The sequence below is a fragment of the Acipenser ruthenus genome, chromosome 10 (assembly GCF_902713425.1).
Source record: "Acipenser ruthenus chromosome 10, fAciRut3.2 maternal haplotype, whole genome shotgun sequence".
Taxonomy (NCBI): Eukaryota; Metazoa; Chordata; class Actinopteri; order Acipenseriformes; family Acipenseridae; genus Acipenser; species Acipenser ruthenus.
Genome location: NC_081198.1, coordinates 12,702,482 through 12,722,112, shown reverse-complemented (window position 1 = coordinate 12,722,112; position 19,631 = coordinate 12,702,482). Strand labels below are relative to the sequence as shown.

Genomic DNA, 19,631 nt, shown 5'->3' with positions numbered 1-19,631 from the left:
TGAAACATTGCAGGTTGTACAAAATAGTTTGCCACCAGTAGAATGCAAAATTATTGTACACGATCCGCTGCAGTAATTATTGTATATTATTTTTTTTTTTATTCATTTTGGACACTCGCTTAACAATACCAGTTGAGATCTCCTAGGGTACTAAACCTGCCCGGATGCCCATATCTACCAATCAGTGAGGTGATCCCAGAGTGGTTATTGGCTGCTGTCACGTGTCAATCAATAAATCCTGTCAAGTTTTCTTTTTGAAATTAAAACAAGCTTATAATCACATCAGAACCTGGACCGGTACACATAACTTCATTGGATTTAAGTGCAGGGTAAAAGTACACAAAACAGACAGCTTTCACAGTGAATAATGAATTTCAGGGTCCGTGTCACATTTTTCACTGCCATGAAATAGGTTGGGCTTAGTAATGTATGTAAGCGAATCCATGTGGACAAAACGTTGCGACGTGGTAAATCAATTAATAATAAATCCACATACGTTGAAAGAGATATTCTAATCTACATATTCAAGTATAGAGATGTAAAATAAAACAATCAACCTGAGAATGTGTCCCTGTGGAAAGTTCCGTTGGCAGAAAGGGTAGGCTACCTCTAATGTACGGTTTGGAAAAATGACAATACAGCTGTATTTACTGAAGATAATGCAAATCTAATTGTAAGTGGCTATGCAAAGTCACGTACAGTTTTGATTAAAATATGACAGCAAAAAGTGAAATTCATCTCTGCAGCCATGGCACCGGCAGGGACTGCTGCATTTGCTAGAAGCTGGGCTATGTAATTCATAAATTGTAACCGCAACAGCGAATTTAAAAAAATTATTTCCATGTTAATAGTGTTAATATATAGTAAAATGCAGTAGTATATTTTATAATCTTGACTCATACATATATTTTTTGGTAATCTTTAAATATAAAAATTAAATATTATGCAAAGGCTGCCAACTAATGACCCTTATAATTGTGCGTGCATTTTATCATGATATTTGTCTTAGACATATATATTTTTTTTATAGATTATATATAGATTATTTAATGAAATGCATACCATGGGGATGTAATTAAAAGAACTACAAAGAAATACACACTTTCACTGTCAAATTACAATTTTAAATAGCCTTCCAAACATAAATTCAAGGTTTTACAGAGGTAATGGTCATGTAAAAAAAAAAGCAGCTATTTCTACTAAGTGTAGTGAGCAAATATTTGAAATAAACTCTGCACTATGTAACACAATTTTTGTTCCTGGGTAGTAAGTGTTATTTCCTAATTGCTTATGCCTCAAAAGTATAGAAAATGGCTATTATTCCCCACAAACTTTGCTTTTGTGACCAGGACAGTGATATTTTGAAATGTACCTATTTCCAATGAGAAAACGGGCGAATTTGTGTCTTTTCGTTCACATAAAGTCAGAAAAAAACAACATATGAATCCAAATGAACATGTATTTATACTAAAGTAATACAAAAATGACTACAAAAGATTTAGAAGCGAGTAGTTTTTCAAGATTTACGATTATACTGTAAATCACTTTCACGAATCAGCTCCCAAATGTAGTCTCCCATCATGTTCTCGTTATACTGTCCTTGGTAGCGGCGTTCAAAGTCCAGTATATCCTGGTGGAAGCGCTCGCCTTGCTCCTCCGAGTACGCTCCCATGTTCTCCTTGAATTTATCAAGATGAACATCAAGGATATGGACTTTGAGGGACATCCTACAGCCCATTGTGCCGTAGTTCTTCATCAGAGTATCAACCAGCTCCACATAGCTTTCGGCCTTGTGATTGCCCAGGAAGCCCCGAACCACTGCGACAAAGCTGTTCCAAGCCGCTTTCTCCTTACTAGTGAGCTTCTTGGGGAATTCATTGCACTCCAGGATCTTCTTTATCTGTGGTCCGACGAAGACACCGGCTTTGACCTTTGCCTCAGATAGCTTAGGGAAGAAGTCTTGAAGGTACTTGAAGGCTGCCGACTCCTTATCTAGAGCGCTGACAAATTGTTTCATAAGGCCCAATTTGATGTGCAGTGGTGGCATCAGCACCTTCCGGGGGTCCACCAGTGGCTCCCACTTGACATTGTTCCTCCCCACAGAGAACTCGGTCCGCTGTGGCCAGTCCCGCCTGTGGTAGTGAGCCTTGGTGTCCCTGCTGTCCCAAAGGCAAAGATAGCAGGAAAACTTGGTAAAACCGCCTTGGAGACCCATCAGGAATGCCACCATTTTGAAGTCTCCTATGACCTCCCAGCCGTACTCATCATACTTCAAGGTGTCCAGCAAGGTCTTGATGCTGTTGTAATCCTCTTTGAGGTGCACCGAGTGAGCCAGGGGAAGAGACGGGTACTTGTTACCATTATGGAGCAGCACGGCTTTGAGGCTCCTGGATGAGCTGTCAATGAAGAGGCTCCACTCATTCTGGTTACAGGCGATTCCGATTGCCTTGAACAGACTGGTCACATTGTGGCAGAAGCAGAGTCCATCTTGACGGGTGAAGAAGCTGGAAAAAGGTTGGTGACGCTTCCTCTGATCTGCGACTTGCACACTTTCATCAAACAAGTTCCACTGCTTGAGCCTAGACGTCAAAAGCTCGGCATTGGACTTGGTGAGACCAAGGTCTCTAATCAAGTCGTTGAGGTCTTTTGGTTGGGGTCGTATGGGTTTCTCTCCTCAGCTCCACCTCTGAAATTGTCATCTGGATCTACAACGTCTTCCTCGCTCTCTGACTTGCTGCTCTCTTCTAAAGACGACTGCTCTCTCTCCGGAGGAGTGGGTACGGGGAGCTCATGGCAGTGTGGCACCGGGGCGATGGATGAAGGAAGGTCCGGATACGTGATAGCAGGTGCATTCTTGCCAGTCCGACATTTGGAAGGGTCCACCATGCAGAAGTAGCAGTTGCTTGAGTGGTCAGTGGGTTCCCGCCAAATTCTTGGGATAGCGAACTTCATGGCTCTCTTTTCCCCTCTGTACCATCCTACAAAAATACAGGCATGCCGAAAGATGCCTTGTAGGCCTCACACATCTTAGCAGATGCTTCCACGGAGTACTTTTTCACTCTTGTCTTGATAAATTGGCCGCAGACATAGCAAAATGCGTCTGCCGGATGCTTGCAGCCTCTTGATGCCATCTCAGAAAAATGCAGATATGTATCCACTTAGGCAGCTGGAACTAAACTGAACTGGTGGGCTTAAGGCCTGTGTATTTATACTACTATTTATATTACTGGAAAGTTCTAGAAGTTACTCCAAGTTTACTCAGCACTGAATCTATCTGGAATGTTCTAGTAAATTTCAAAATATCACTGTCCTGGTCACAAAAGCAAAGTTTGTGGGGAATAATAGCCATTTCTATACTTTTGAGGCATAAGCAATTAGGAAATAACACTTACTACCCAGGAACCAAAAAAAAAAAAAAATAATTGTTACACGGTGTTACTTATTGTTTAATTTCATGCTGGGATCACAGATTCATTGTTCAGGTGTTTCCTCCAATAATTTAACACTACATCCAAAACAACTAAGCTTTTGCGAATTTGTGTAACTTTTATGCAACTCTGATTGCATTGCGAATATATTAACATATATGCTGTTCAAACTGTTCCACAGGCTATAGATATATAAATATATATATAAAAAAAGATGATTTGAAATTTGAGTTAACCCCTTGTATTTAATTACATCTAAGGATACCCCTCGCTCTTCAAAGCGTCATGAGATATGTTGACTTTAAACTCGCTTGGGTGCAATTGCACCCTTTGCCTCTGACAAAGTGTTGAAGAAAAACAACTCTGATTTGAAAATCTGCCAAATCCATTAGTGGAGGACCTGCATCAGAGCCGATCACGTTAACAAAGTCATTGTGTCCTAAACAACTCCCACTGAGGTTGGGAGTGCTCTAAGGTTAATTCAAACAAAGCTTAGTGAACTCCAAACTCCCTCTTAATAGGAGTAAAGTGCATTTAAATAGTATTTTAGCTTGCATAATTATTTACAACTCCTCCTCCAGAGTTGAGGAAAAAACACTTGCGATTAAAAAAATTAGCAAAGTTTTATTTTTTCTGCAACTCCCGTTTTAAGTGCAACTCGCAGGCACAACCTTTTCTCAAGGCAGAACTGAGGGGGAAAAATCCCCACAACTGCTCTTACAAAAACTGGCATCTCCATTGAATATCTAGCCCAGTCTCTTATTCAGTTTCTCCATTATAATAATGTGACTTTTCTCAGTTGAAAAAACAGTTAAAAAGACCGAAGGAAATGTTTTGAAAATATGCCTGTGACAGGCAGGCTCTAGTGGTTACGTCAGACCAGAAAGGAGTACACAGACAGACGGTGGATGTAATGGTAAATGCGCTTGCTTACGCCGGTTTATTGTAAAATAAAAGGTTTGTACAAAACGAAACACAGGACACGACACTTAAACAGACAAACAAACCGAATAGACACTAACAAACAGGGACGAACACTAAACAAACACGTACCACGTAGCAATTGTTCCTTTTTTACCTCTTCTCTCTCCCGTTCCTTCGCCCTGAACACACAACCCCGAGTGAGTGAAACGTGCATCTATATTTACTGTTGTGCCAGGATTCAATTTCTAATTAATTATTCACTTGAATCCCAGCACGTGAATTAATTATGTGCAACCTCGTGCTCACATATTAAATACTTTAAATGCACGTGAAGTGATGTGCAATCCTCGTGCCTAAATACAATTATACATTTAAATAACACGTGCTGCACACACCCATTATATCCCGTGCAGCCAACTACAATACACCAACATTAACACACCACACGCAACATATAACACAGAAATGCACACAGGGGCGGGACACATTACCACAATGCCCCAATGCATCTAATTAATATTTGCATTAACTATTATAATGCTAATAATTTGGAAAACAATGCAGACGATTGTCAAAAAACAAACATACAAACAAAAAAACAGTTTTGTTACTATGGTTTAACACAAAAAAAAACCAAATGCCTTAAATATATTCTAGCAGCAACAAAAGCAGCAGTGCTCTACAAATGTATACAGCCTAATTCTCAGATAATGAAACAAAACTGATTTTTCTGGGATATGCATTTCCATAATTGTACCAGGTTAGGTAAGATTTAGTTTTGTTATGACACCCTTGTTATTCAGAGAGACCTCTGACAGGTGAAATGCTTGCTGTGCATCACTTGGTTGTTAAGCAATTACTGCAAATCAAACCACTAAACTAAAATGGGAAGCGTTTCATTTCAATGAAAATTAAACTATGCAACTCACCAGTGGGGGGTGACAGTATATTGTGAACAAAAGATTTGCTTTCAGAGGCTTCGATTATCCATAAAAGCAGCAACTAGAGGCAGTGTCCAGAAACATCACACAAGAAGCAAAGCTGTTTATCTGTAACTTGCCCCAACCAATCGGGTCCCCAAGGGAGTGCATGGCCACAGAACTGACTGCATGCGTATGCATGTGTGAGGATGGAGGTATGGAGAAAGCTTTAATTAATAGTATATTCTCCAGGGCTTGTTTTTCGCACACATTTCTCTGCTCTCTGATGCAGAACCTACACATATTAATGTATTCCATGCTGGATACAATACAATAAAATCTATGTTAGCTCCCAGGATGAGTCAGTTTAATTTGTACAGAAATTGTTGTTTTGTTTTTTTTACAAATTATCGGTACAGGTATAAAAGACGTACAAAAATGATTCCACCTGCTTTTAATTCTTTCTTGTTTGTCTTTCTCCCTCCGTTTGTAGTTATGACCATGAGTTTTAATTATAGAACGGAAGTGTGGATCTTTTTCTCTTATTGGACTTTCTTGGATGCAGAGTGTCAGCACATTAACGAAATCATAACAGAGCAGTTGTTATTCTTACATTTAAACACTAAACTAAACAAGTCCAATTTTGCTGGCTATTTCAAATTAATTTCAATGTAATAGATTTGATACAAACCATATGGTAACCAGCTATGATGTATATTTTGAGAAATCCACATTTTCTCGTATTTAAGACTTACTTCTTGCAATTATCCAGAATTTTTCTGAAGGTCATAAAATCCAATATCAACCTTAGCACCACCTTGGCCAGCTTAATTTCTTTGAAACAAAAGTTAAAAAGCTGGTCGTTTTGGCAGGAAAAAGTTTTGCAATCATTTCTAATTAACTTACAAAATTGCCAAAAATGATGTCACAAGCTATTTTATGTCTATGTTGCCAGCCTACAGTACTTTATAAAACATTAAACTGATTGATACATTTAACAACTGTTCTCAATTATGTACTATAAAGGTTTTCTTATGTAAACTTTGAAGCACGGGTGAGAGTACACACTAAAATAATCCAAAGACCAACTTCTCAGCAAATGATTATTGATTTCTTGAAAAACAGATGATTGGTCTGTGAACAGTAAAACCTCTTTTTTAAAAAAATCTTTACATTTTAATTAGATATTAATAATGACTCAGTTTATTTTGAGTGATTTTAGCATTTCTAAATTTAGCACTATTGGGTGTTTAATAGTTATGGATACAATCTAGGTAAAAGACGCTTATGTAAGTTACTGAGGTATGAACCATACATGCATGCCTCTTTTAACAAGTCTTAATGAGATATGTACAATATAATTTTACAGAAATGGTTTTTATTTTATTAACTTAATCATTACAGTCAGTTTAACTTTAATGTGCTATGATCTGTGATAACACAAAACACCTCTTTAATAATCTTATGGTTTTAATATAACAAAAGTCTCCAAAATGATTTTCAAATGCCTGGTGCCACAACCTCTATAATCTTACACCAATTATTCTCCCTATTTGTAAATCTTTAGGATTTTTCAGAACGGAACCGCTACTGGCAAGGTAGCATTTCTAATAGTCAATAAATCTAAAATATTAAGTGTGAATATCGGAAAAGTGGCCATTAAGAGAAAGCCAATGTGGAAAGCAGCATAGGGTCTCATATGAAAAAAGGGCAGGTAATTCAGGACAACTGTGACCCTTAACCTTTCAGAAAGCAGGGCCAGTGGTCAACCTCTCACAATAATGAAGTCCACATGGAACCAAAGCCTCCTAACCTATAATTACACCTATCCCAAACGCTTCGTCTTGAATCAATATGGACATACATCTTTGTTTGAAAACATTCTGCTGTAGGCACTTTTATTTTGAAGGCTGTACAAAGGCATTGTGTTTTCTATTTGCTCAGCCTTCACAAGCGATCCAGATACAGGGTTAATAAACAAATGTTTCAGTTCACAGTTTCAGTATCTTGTTCATTTAACACAGACACAATTGGTTGCATTATATAAATCTAGTACAGGATGTAATGAAAAAAAAATACAACATATATTTTATAGATGTCTACTCTATTTTTTAATACAAATAGATACCAATCATTTTATAAAAATACACAGTGCACATAACAGTATGTACTGTACTTAGGCACATTGTTCATAAGCAAGTAAGAAACCTTAAGCTTCATATTCAAATCATTTCTAACATTTATTGCTGGACATCTCCCAACATAGAAGAAAAGGACATTATTCAATAAGCAAGATTTATCTTTTTTTTATTTGCATTTTGAGAGATCTATTTTTTAAACAATTTCTCTGATACAAAAGACAATTTGTTTTCTTTAATGAACTTATTAAATTGAATTTGAGTCATTTTAATAGCCTTTGCACACATTGCAAAGTGAAAAAACTGATTTTTCTTTAATTAGTAACCAAATCAGGTATGTATATTTATTTATTCTTTCTAAAAGGTTAACCAACAAATATGTTCTTGTTTCCTATACATTTATTATCACTGGTAATAGTAAATGCGACATTTAATTTTTTTGGGGGGGATGGGTAATTAAACATGAAATACAGAATATGTTCTATCATTAGTCAAAAATTGCTGAAAGATCAAAGACAACGCAGAGCTGTCACCTAATTTATTAGACAAAAATACTATTTTTTTCACCCTGTCATTTTCAAAAGACCCAACTCCCTTTCATGACAAACTCAGTTTGCAATTTAATTTACAAATAGAATCCTGAGTAAGGAGCCGAGGCTAAGCAAACGGAATCAGCAAATAGTATGATTTTCACTCAAACTCTCGTCTCCCACCGGGGTATTGAAGATTAAAATACAACTGAAATAATAATTCGTCAAAAAACAAATCAAATGTTTCAGGATGCATAGGGTGGGATCAAAGGCACCAGCGTCTCTTGTTATATTGACCAGTGTCATCAGATCATTAATTAAAAGGAAAAGCACTGGCAGGTGGCAGAAAAGCAGGAACTGATAATTGGCCCAGTTTTTTTTTTTCTTATTTTCAGAAATGGAGCTCGCTTCTTCAACAAGACATGCCACTAGGCAGACAGAAATGCCTACTTTGTAATACAATGATTAAGATGAGATGAAGAGACTCTTCTGTTCTTACAGCACTAATGGCTAACACCACTAGCTTTAAAATTAGAATCTATCCACCTGCAAAACAATGACCATGTTTTGCTGAAACATTAAAATTATTATTAAAAAATGACAACTGTCTAACTTAAAAATATACCTTTTTTTCTGAACATGTCTCTGGTTAAATAATAAAGAAAATACTGAAACATGTCGAGTATGGACTATGACAGAAGGTTCTAGAAGAAATTCTCTGCAGTTCTCAGAGGACTTACCACATCACTGGGCAGGTTTTGAAGGTCATCAAATGGGGTTTCCAAAGTGTTTGTGTCAACATTTAGGATGACTACATCTTCCAGTGTCCTGCTTTTTACTTTCTGTAGAGAAACATCATTGCATTTATGTTTCATAGAAAAAAAAAAAGTACAGGCGATTACAAAATATGATGTGAATTTAAAAGCCAATTGTACTTCTGTTTGAAGAACAGTTATGACATTAGCAATTAGTAAACACAATCCTGGTATCAAACAAAAAACTGTTACAGATGATACCCGTATAACAGAATTATAAAATATTATTTCACCACTGCAGAACAATTATCAGCAATAATGGATTAATAAATTCATCAAGGCCAAATAAACCGATGGTACATGTTCGACTAATGTAATAAGTACTCATCCTGATTGAGGCTCATTAGGCCACTCATTTTCAATGCCATTCTTTTATTCAGTATTTATTTTCTGACCAAAGGAGTATATAAAACAACGTAAAGAAGTGATGTATTTTCTACACATTATAGGACTGTCTTACAGTCTACCTTTCTGAAAAAGCTCAGTGCTAAATTAAGTACTAGCATTTGAAAATAATAAAGAAGTTTACAATAATGCGCACCAACATTCAAGAAAAAAGATTGTTGAATTCACAGAATGAGCGTAACAGTTTGTCCGTTAATTAATACTTATTTGGGTTACGGGATCATTTCTACTACTGTAATTGTACATACCGATTGCTTATAAAAGGTTTTTTCTTCAGTTTTTTTTTTATTGTTTAATGTATGCTTTTTGAAGAAAACAGGTCCCATGATAATGTTTGAGTATGCAGCAACATGCACAATATAGGTAGCCTACAGTATATTTCATTAGTATATTATATTTCATTAGTATATAGTAATTTTTAACTGGACAAACTTGCACATGGTTCATTATTCTTCTGTAGAAAATCAAAAGGATTTTCACATTTTGACAAACATTTATATTCATAATATACAGAATGACAAATGCACCACTCCACAATTTTCTGCAATTCTTCTGACACCTGCATAGCGGTATTCTAGTGTTAATTTTCATACTGGAGGGGGGGAATATGTAAAATTCTAGTTTGTCATTGCATGAAAGTGACTGCTATACAGACACCCATGCTGAGTTTATCTCATTATATAAGCCCAGATATGCAACTGTCACTAATCCTGTTTGTGATAAACACAATGGGTTCCAGCATTGTCAAATACATCAGCATCTTATATTGGGTTACATGCCCATTCTAGACCACTGCAATTACTTTCTATAATGAAGCATTGAAACTGATTTTTTTTTTTTTAGCGCTAGGCAGGCAGGCTGGCTCCAATATATTCACTAGCCCAAGCTGACCTATGAAATCTTTCACAGATTCTGCTTCATTATAATTCCAAATTCTATGAGAGTTTGCATATTGTGAATAGATTGCATGTCCCAAACAGCTGTAGAACATTTAACCATTAAGATGCTAGAAAGCCATTTGGTACATTCCTGGAATGCCAGATTCTGGCTCATGCATCCTATTCAATTTTAGTGTGTTTAAGAGTCAACACTAAAGTTCGGAAACAAAAGTAAGATCTCTGCAAACCGCACCCACCTCCAATAAACTTAGATGAACTCCAACCACATAGGGCATAGGTGCACTGAGGAAAACAAAAATAAAGAATATTAAAATACAAATATTATATTAAATACTGTATTGCTAGTTTTAAACCATTAAGTTTCAGGAGGCAGTATAGAAATCATTCATTTAACCCAAAAATATTAATCTACATTGATTTATTTATATAAAATAACAATAACAACAATACTTAGAAATGTCTACCATACCTAGAGCTTAATCTTCTTTATTCTCAATATTGCTATATATTTATAACTTAAATCGCATTTTATTTTGTAATGTGTAACTAGACAATCCATTTATTATTTATAGTCAAAGCAAATTTTATTAATATAAATAAAGCATGCTTGGCAGAGAGAGACATTGATAATTTAAAAAACAAAAAAAATTAATCATAACAAAACATGCCTGTAGAGAAAACAGAATTAGTTTTATTATATTTCCTGAACCCATTATATTATGTAGATCAGGTTAATTTAAATGGTACTTTTTGTTGTTGTTTGAGCATACAAATGCAAGCTTTTGTGCCTCTTCCCACTAAATCTTGTAATTTGTCACATTGCAACTGTTGCTGGAACTTTTCAATTAAGTTAAGCAGTTGATAAGTCACGAAGCTGCCCTTGCAACATCTGTTCTGTACGACTGTAGAACCACATTGCTGCATTCAGCCATTTATTTTCAAACAAAATTCGCCATGCAACAGGCTTTTCCTCTCTGTGCTATAATTATTGTTGAGCATGAGCATAATGACTTTAAATAGGTCTAAATTCAATTTTATGAAAGGCTTCTTGTTTTTTTTCCTAACATTAAAAGGGAGACCACCCACTTAGAGAAGTCTCTGGTCTATTTCCTACAGTAGCTGGGTAACTGTGTGCCTTGTATCATACATAATATAATAATATATGCATGTTATGTATGGTTCATACCTACTTGACAAAAATGAACTGTTTATTCATAAGTTGCTAAATTAGCCAACAGTGCAGAAACCTGAGGAGAAGTTTTGACATAAGAATGCAAGTAGTGTATGTCAACCTGAAAAAATAAACTAGGTTTAAAAGGAAACGCAGCTGGAAATCTTAGAATAGCAAGTTGGGTACCATTAATAATGTTTAGTTGATTCCAAAAAGTATATGATTAAATGGGAAATTGCAAATGTTGCTGCTCATATGACTGATGTTAAAACAATTATTTTGTTGTGCTTATTTTATTGTTCACTTAAAACATAAGTAGCACATAATGTATGTGTATTGTACAAATTATACAAAAACAAGAATACATAATAAACAGATTTTGCAGCAGAGCCAAATGGCCTCCTCTCGTTTGTAAACTTTATGTTCTTATGTATTTGTCCCTTGGTTTGCCGGGTAATGCCTGACTACTTCCAAGGAGGCTACAGTAATTATAATATTTGTGTAACTAGACACTACCTCGAACCAAACCAAAAATAAAAAAATAGAAGCAGTGCAGAACACAGCACATTTTGATTTTGAGGATGGCTTACAAGCAAAATGCACAATGCTGCAGAGGGTATGAAAAGTAAGTGTTTCACCAGTACAAAAGTCATCATTACTGGGTTAAGACGGTGGTGTATTAAATACAAGAGAAAGCAAAAAAGGGATTGGTGACCTTACCAGCAGTAGTCCAAGAGTTGTGGAGGAAGAACTGGGATGTAAATATGTTGCCAGAACAATGGATACAGCAAGGCAGTGGACCCATGAACACATGCAGTTAACTAAAGGGTTAAAAATAAATCAATACATAAATACATTTATGATTTGCTTATGAGCATGTTATTGTATCCTAAAGAAAACACAGCAAGTTTGATGGAAATGCTGTTTAAAATTATTTGAAGAGCAGCAGATTTTCATGAACACTGGAAGCAAATCAAAAAATGAAACAAAAAAACAAAAATGTAAAAAATAATTTGCTGGCCGTTGTGGTTAAAAGCACTGTTTTGCTTTTACATTATAACTGGGGGATATAAAAACTAAAAGTATGTATTGAAATTCACTGTGCTTGTGTTGATATTAATTTTAAGTTTGGTTAACAAAAATAATGTACTTATTTTTTTTACGAGCAGTTAAAAAATGGCCACTAAAAATGTGAGACTGGTGCATTATGCAGTGCATTCCAATATACAGTGCTCGCCCTTTATAACGCTGTAGTGGGGAGCCATAGTTACAAGACCGTGCTATTTGTGTTCCGCCTTATAACGAGTATAAAAGGGCTACTGTAATGGCATTGTGGAGCAAATGAGAGCCACGACCCTACCGTGTTATAACCGATTCCACACTATAACGAGGCGCGTTATATCGGGTAAGCACAGTAATTGTTAAGCTGAACATATAGACACACAGATATGTTGCTATTTAACTTATGTGAGAACACATCTGTTGGGTTATTAAAGTTTTTTTCCAAAACCCTAACAATTTAAACACATTAACACCCTAAACAAAATGTAACACTGTATAAATAAACAGACATTTAAATCATTTAATAAAACACTATTTACAGTACAAGTTATCAACAGATATGCAGAACTCTGCACAGGTGTTTACTTTCTCAGTTAGTATAACAACCACAGAAGGTGTGTATCAAAAAATTATCCAGTTTCCTTCTGAAAAATAAAACATTTTACTATGGTTTAAACAGTAACACAGATTATAATGACCTGTGTTGCAGTTTGCTCATCTTCTAGATTAAATAACATGATTAAATATGGAAAAAGAACAGAGGTCTGTAGGCTCCTAAGGGATATCATTAGGGCAAATTGCCAAAGAATGAAACATGAGCTAGCCAAGAGAGACTGCAAGCTGCAATAATACCAAGGGACCAGTATGTTTGACAGTTGGAGCTCCAGTAATGTGTGAACTGCAGCTCTAACTATCAGGAGACCCTGCTCACTGACACACACAATGTCACAATTGACCAGCAAACCGCCCAAGCTTAACGCCTGTACCACAGCAAGAAGAAATCCATCTTTCAACTACAGCTCTGTATGTCTGTAAACTTGTAATCTCGGTTTCCGTTTAGGGTTACTATAGATACATAGAACTATAGATACATAGCTCTATGTATCTATGTATCTGCTCTATAATTACCTCCACTGTTGCAATTAAACAGTAATTAACATTCATTGTCTCATTGTTGACATAAGCAAGCCCCAGCTTCATTAAACAATAATAACATTTTATGGTTTATTTTTAGGTATTTATCACATTTTAAAAGTACAATATTGTCTCTTTCTACTACTAAACATATTACTGTAGTCTGTTATTCCATGCAATTAGATATTCCTAATTAGATCTGACACGCAGGAGTATTTTTATTGTATATGTTATAAATACATGAAAGTAATCCATATTCATTTGGCTATTGTTTAATGCCGCTTTTATTTATAATAATATAATTATATGCATAATTATATATATATATATATATATAGAGAGAGAGATCTCTCTCTCTATCTATATAGATCTATATCTATCTACCTATATAGATCTATCTATCTATCTATATAGATCTATCTATCAAGTTGTTAACATGAATATGCAGATTGCACTAATATTAGATTTATAGTAAATACTGCAGCTTACTTCAGTGTTTGGTTCCAAAGTGCAATTTCTAATAAATAAATCAGAAAAAGGATACTTATTCCATACTATGGCTTTACTTATTGAAAACCTCGTAACACCACCTTTATTCTATAAAAGCACCACTGTCAAAAGCAATAGCATAATAATAACAACAACACTACATTTAAAACGTATATATGTAATCTGAAATGTAATCCATCCATCTGATTGAAGAATCATAAAGTTATCTACCAACAGGTAAAATTGAATTTCTTAATTGTTCTTGATTTGTGTGTAATTGAATCCCAATGCGATTCTTGCAAAAAAGCAGTCAGCCAAATTTAAATTGCCTTACACTGATGGTGCCAACAAGCTGCTGTCTCGTTCCCCAAGGAAAAAAAACTTTCAGCATGCAGTACCATGATGTAATGGCTCAGAAAACTTGGGCGTCCGACTCCAATTATTTCAACAAGGCCTCCAGGCAAGCCCAATTGGTTTGATTTATTTAGAAGTTTAAAAGAGATTTGGCATCTCTGAAAGGGTATGAAAGCAAGATAACAGTTTCAAAGCAAATTATAATGTTTGATATTTCACTCCTTTGCTGTGAAGAGATAAGAATTTACATAGTGGAGCACCGCACTAATAATTACTGTCTACCCGACAGAAAACCTGTAGCGTAGCTCCTTATACTGGTATTAAAGACCAATACAAAAAATAAATCAATTCCCTGTTGCCAAAAAAAAAAAGCAATGCATTTCAATGTGTGCTTTGCTTCTTTGGGCTCAACAAGGAGAATACCTTGAATGGAAGCCATTAAATATGAACAAAAATAATGAATGCCACAAGCAAGTGGCTGACAGGGTCTACTTGGAGGTCTATATGCAGCAGAATATAAGCATGGAATACAAGTATGATAATAGACTTTTAGACTAAAATTTAATATGGTAATACAGTTGTAGCATAAAATAATTATCTTTCAGTGAGTTAATTAAACTGTTGGGGATTTATTCAACATGAATAGGAATGCTTTATAAAGGTATGACCATATGCAAATACACATATTCAGTAACAATAAAACAGGAGCATGAACAAACAAAAGGTTAAAAAATAAAGACGTTTCCAGGCTATTCCTTTGCCGACTGAGGACGGGAGCTCCCAGGGGGCGGCGCTCAATTGATCGAGCGTCGCCCGGGGGGAGGGAGGGTTAGGTCGGCCTGGGTGTCCTCAGCTCACCGCGCACCAGCGACCCCTGTAGTCTGGCCGGGTGCCTGTGGGCTTGCCTGTAAGCTGCCAGAGAGCTGCGTAGCTCTTGGGTGAGTCCGCAGTGTGAAAAAAAGCGGTCGGCTGACAGCACACGCTTCGGAGGACAGTGTGTATTCGTCTTCGCCCGCACCCAGCGCAGGGGTGGTAGCGGTGAGCTGAGCATAACAAAAATAATTGGCCATTCCAAATTGGGAGAAAATAATCAAAATAATTGGCAACGACTAAATTTAAAAAAAAAATAAAATAAATAAAAAAATAAAATAAAATAAAGACGTTAAAATGGGCCTAAAAATGACATATTGTAGATTGTGGTTGGAGTACTAGAAGTAATCTCCAAAGTGACAACGTTAGAAACGTTTTAAGCAAGTGCGTGGCAATAGAGAACTGACAACACTGATGTGGACACATTCTTCATGATTAATATTAAACCAAAACAGAATTATAGTTTGACATATCTTCACAAGAGTTACAGACACGTATTAACACTTACTGCAAGCTGTTAAATTGTCCTAGCAGTTTTCATGTACCAGTAAAGTTTTAAAAGGTGCCATCCCTATTTTTTTTATTGCAAGGACATAAACAGTTGACAAATGCACAATATCAACTTTTCTTTACATCATCAATGCAAAAATGATATACAACGAGACATGTTTCCATTAACATGATGTCCTTTTACTAAATCTGTCGCCATGGTCCTTGCTGCTTTTTCAAGTACTGAGAAAAAAACATCTAAACCAATAAATAAGTATTAAATTTAAAATTAATATGGTTTCTAACTAGGGGTTTTAATCGATTAAAGATTAATCGATTAATCATGCCTGTGGGTGTTGATTAAGGGGGGGTGCCAAGACCTGACTGGAAAATACATTTTTCTGACTTCCTGCCGATTGTAAGAGCTCCATGATAAATGGCAGACTCAGTGATTCTCCAGGATGATTGACTCTATCAACTATCCAGGCAAGGATCACGTTAATGTGACCAACCCCCGTCCGCAGAGCTTGTGTTGTTTCAGACCTGTTGTAGCTCAGCGCATCTATTGCCCAGGCCTCCTTCATTTGAAAGTGTAGCGGTGGCGGGTTAATATCAAATAAAAAGATTCAGCTTCAGTTTATAAATGGGGGGGCTTAGCTTTTAGATTCATTTACGTGATTTGCAGCGTGCAGAACGTAGAAAACGAGCGAACGAGGGTGCAACATTTTATTAAACAAATCTTTAATAAAGTTATAATAAAAAACAAAGCTGGACAAACATTACAATTACTGTTCATAATTGTATCAACATTTAAAGACTAGTCACATGTATATTGTAACAACAATACTGAAATAATAATAGTAAAATCTTTAATTTACAGGGTTTTGCTGCAAAACAATTATATAGGCTTTTAAATCCTCCATGTCCTTACTTTCTCATTCAAAAGTGAAATGAAGAACGAGAAAAAGAGATTGTATTGGTGTTAATGCAGTTACGAATAGTGATTGTAATAAGGTGTATCCATCTTAAATATATATACATCACCTTGATTTAAGATAAATGATTTAAGATAAATCAAAACAGAGGCAATATATATATATATATATATATATATATATATATATATATATATATATATATATATATATATATATATATATATATATATATATACACACACACACACACACTTTTATTTTACTGTTTATTAGAATGGGGGGTGGAGCAAAATAAAATCTCTCTGAAGGGACGCAGCAAAAAGTTTGGGAACCACTGACTCAGAAGGAAGGAAAAAAGACTTGCAAGATTTGCTCTTCGGGGCTTTCCTTTCACGGCAGTACTACAAGTCTTCTGAGTCGCAAGTAAGTTTATTTTTCTTTTAAACAATGTATTCTATTAGTTTAAACCTGTACCAGCTATAGCTTAAGTCTAAGTTTTAATTATGGTATATTCAGCTAACTAAATTAAACTAAAATAAAATAAAATAGCACTCAATGAAAAAAAATACCTGTTAAAGTTTATACAAAAAACGGACCAACATATCCACAGTATTGGTTGTAGTACAGCTATTAAATTTACAGTAATGCATGGCACAGTATTTTATGTATTATGTTAAAAGACTTGCTTTGGCTAACTTCAGATTACATGCAAGTAAACATTTTAATTTATTGTCAAATTGTTAAATTACAGTTGCCTGTAAAACATTAGGTGTCATTAATAAATGCTTGCAAACAATAGCATTAATACCAAGTGCTACTTTTAGTTGTCTTTCACTACAATTGCATATTATAGCAAACGGGTGTGACTTATCGATTAATTAATCGTCCAGATGGGGTGATTAATCGATTAAAAGAAAATGCCAAGATTAAAACCCCTATTTTCTAACAAAGTGTTTTGCTAGATTTTATAATTTGAAGAAAAAGAACATAGCTTTCTATTATCTCAAAAAAAGGAAAAAAGACACATCACCTTGATTTAAGATAAATCAAAACAGAGGCAATTGCTTCTGACAGATGACAATGCAGCAGTCATTTGAACTCATGAAAGTGCAACAGGCTTCCTCAGAGATGTTTTTTTTTACTGACATTCTTTCCACTGGTGTAAAGTTAAAAACTGCACAGGTGGACCAGTTACATGTCGGTGGCATTTGGAAGAAGAAACCAACAAGAACACACCAAGCAAAGGAAGCAAGAGGGTGTGCGTTGAAACAAATTCATTTTAAATCAATAGTGGTGTTTGGTAAAACACTGTAGACAATACACTTCAAAACAGAATAACTAAACCAAAGCAACCTCTCTGGCTACCACTGCAGGACCTGAAGGATCTGCTCTTGTTAGCATAACACTGACAGGATGATGAGAAGGCTCCTGTCAGACACAGGCCAGCCGGGGTCTCAGATACGAAATGTTCGGCCCCAGTTGACTAGTTAGAGAAAGTCTGGTACGGTACAATTATACAAAGCATATGACAAGCCTGCACGCTTGGTTGACTTGAGTGCCAATGACATGGCTTTAAAACAGTGGTACTTCTTACCTCTGGTCACAAAACAGCAATAAGTCAACTGATGCATTGTTGTAAAATCATGATTTATTCCTTTGCTTTGAATACATGTGAGTATGGAGTGATGTTCTGGTAGACTGGCACAGCAGGTTCACTGGGGGCCTAAACACACAGGGCCTGCCTGCAGCATGCATAATATATGAACATCTCCTCTCCTCTCCAAGCAGCTCACTGGAACAACTACAGCAGGTCTGGCTGGACAAAACCCCAACAAGGACTGAACACTCTTACACAAACTATTTTGTTTCACTGAATTATATGAAGTACGACACCATACATGTGATATCATATCTTTATTACACAATAGAAAGTGCAATATATATATATATATATATATATATATATATATATATATATATATATATATATATATATATATATATATATATATACAGCTCTGGAAAAAATTAAGAGACCACTGCAAAATTATCAGTTTCTCTGGTTTTACTATTTATAGATATGTGTTTGGGTAAAATGAACATTTTTGTTTTATTCTATAAAACTACTGACAACATTTCTCCCAAATTCCAAATAAAAATATTGTCATTTAGAGCATTTATTTGCAGAAAATGACAACTGGTCAAAATAACAAAAAAGATGCAGTGTTGTCAGACCTCGAATAATGCAAAGAAAATAAGTTCATATTCATTTTTAAACAACACAATACTAATGTTTTAACTTAGGAAGAGTTCAGAAATCAATATTTGGTGGAATAACCCTGATTTTCAAGCACAGCTTTCATGCGTCTTGGCATGCTCTCCACCAGTCTTTCACATTGATGCTGGGTGACTTTATGCCACTCCTGGCGCAAAAATTCAAGCAGCTCGGCTTTGTTTGATGGCTTGTGACCATCCATCTTCCTCTTGATCACATTCCAGAGGTTTTCAATGGGGTTCAGGTCTGGAGATTGGGCTGGCCATGACAGGGTCTTGATCTGGTGGTCCTCCATCCACACCTTGATTGACCTGGCTGTGTGGCATGGAGCATTGTCCTGCTGGAAAAACCAATCCTCAGAGTTGGGGAACATTGTCAGAGCAGAAGGAAGCAAGTTTTCTTCCAGGACAACCTTGTACTTGGCTTGATTCATGCCAAAGCTGCCCGATTCCAGCCTTGCTGAAGCACCCCCAGATCATCAGCGATCCTCCACCACATTTCACAGTGGGTGCAAGACACTGTGGCTTGTAGGCCTCTCCAGGTCTCCGTCTAACCATTAGACGACCAGGTGTTGGGCAAAGCTGAAAATTGGACTCATCTGGGGGTGCTTCAGCAAGGCTGGAATCGGGCAGATTTGTCTTTGTGAAGGACGCATGAATCAAGCCAAGTACAAGGTTGTCCTGGAAGAAAACTTGCTTCCTTCAAAACAGCATCAATTCTTCTAGGTACACTTGCACACAGTTTTTGAAGGAACTCGGCAGGTAGGTTGGCCCAAACATCTTGGAGAACT

At 36.0% G+C, this 19,631-nt stretch overlaps 1 protein-coding gene across 5 annotated transcripts in view; it reads right to left on the bottom strand.

The window, feature by feature from the left end:
- Nucleotides 1–19,631, bottom strand: part of LOC117400899 (DENN domain-containing protein 1B-like) — a 93,837-nt gene that overhangs the window by 22,087 nt on the left and 52,119 nt on the right. For all 5 annotated transcript variants that reach the window (XM_059031789.1, XM_034001251.3, XM_059031787.1 and 2 more), the window contains 3 exons: nucleotides 11,951–12,051; nucleotides 10,296–10,341; nucleotides 8,681–8,782 (listed from right to left, as the gene is read on the bottom strand). In XM_059031789.1, coding sequence (XP_058887772.1) covers nucleotides 8,681–8,782; nucleotides 10,296–10,341; nucleotides 11,951–12,051 — 249 coding nt within the window. The remainder of the gene's footprint in view (nucleotides 1–8,680; nucleotides 8,783–10,295; nucleotides 10,342–11,950; nucleotides 12,052–19,631) is intronic.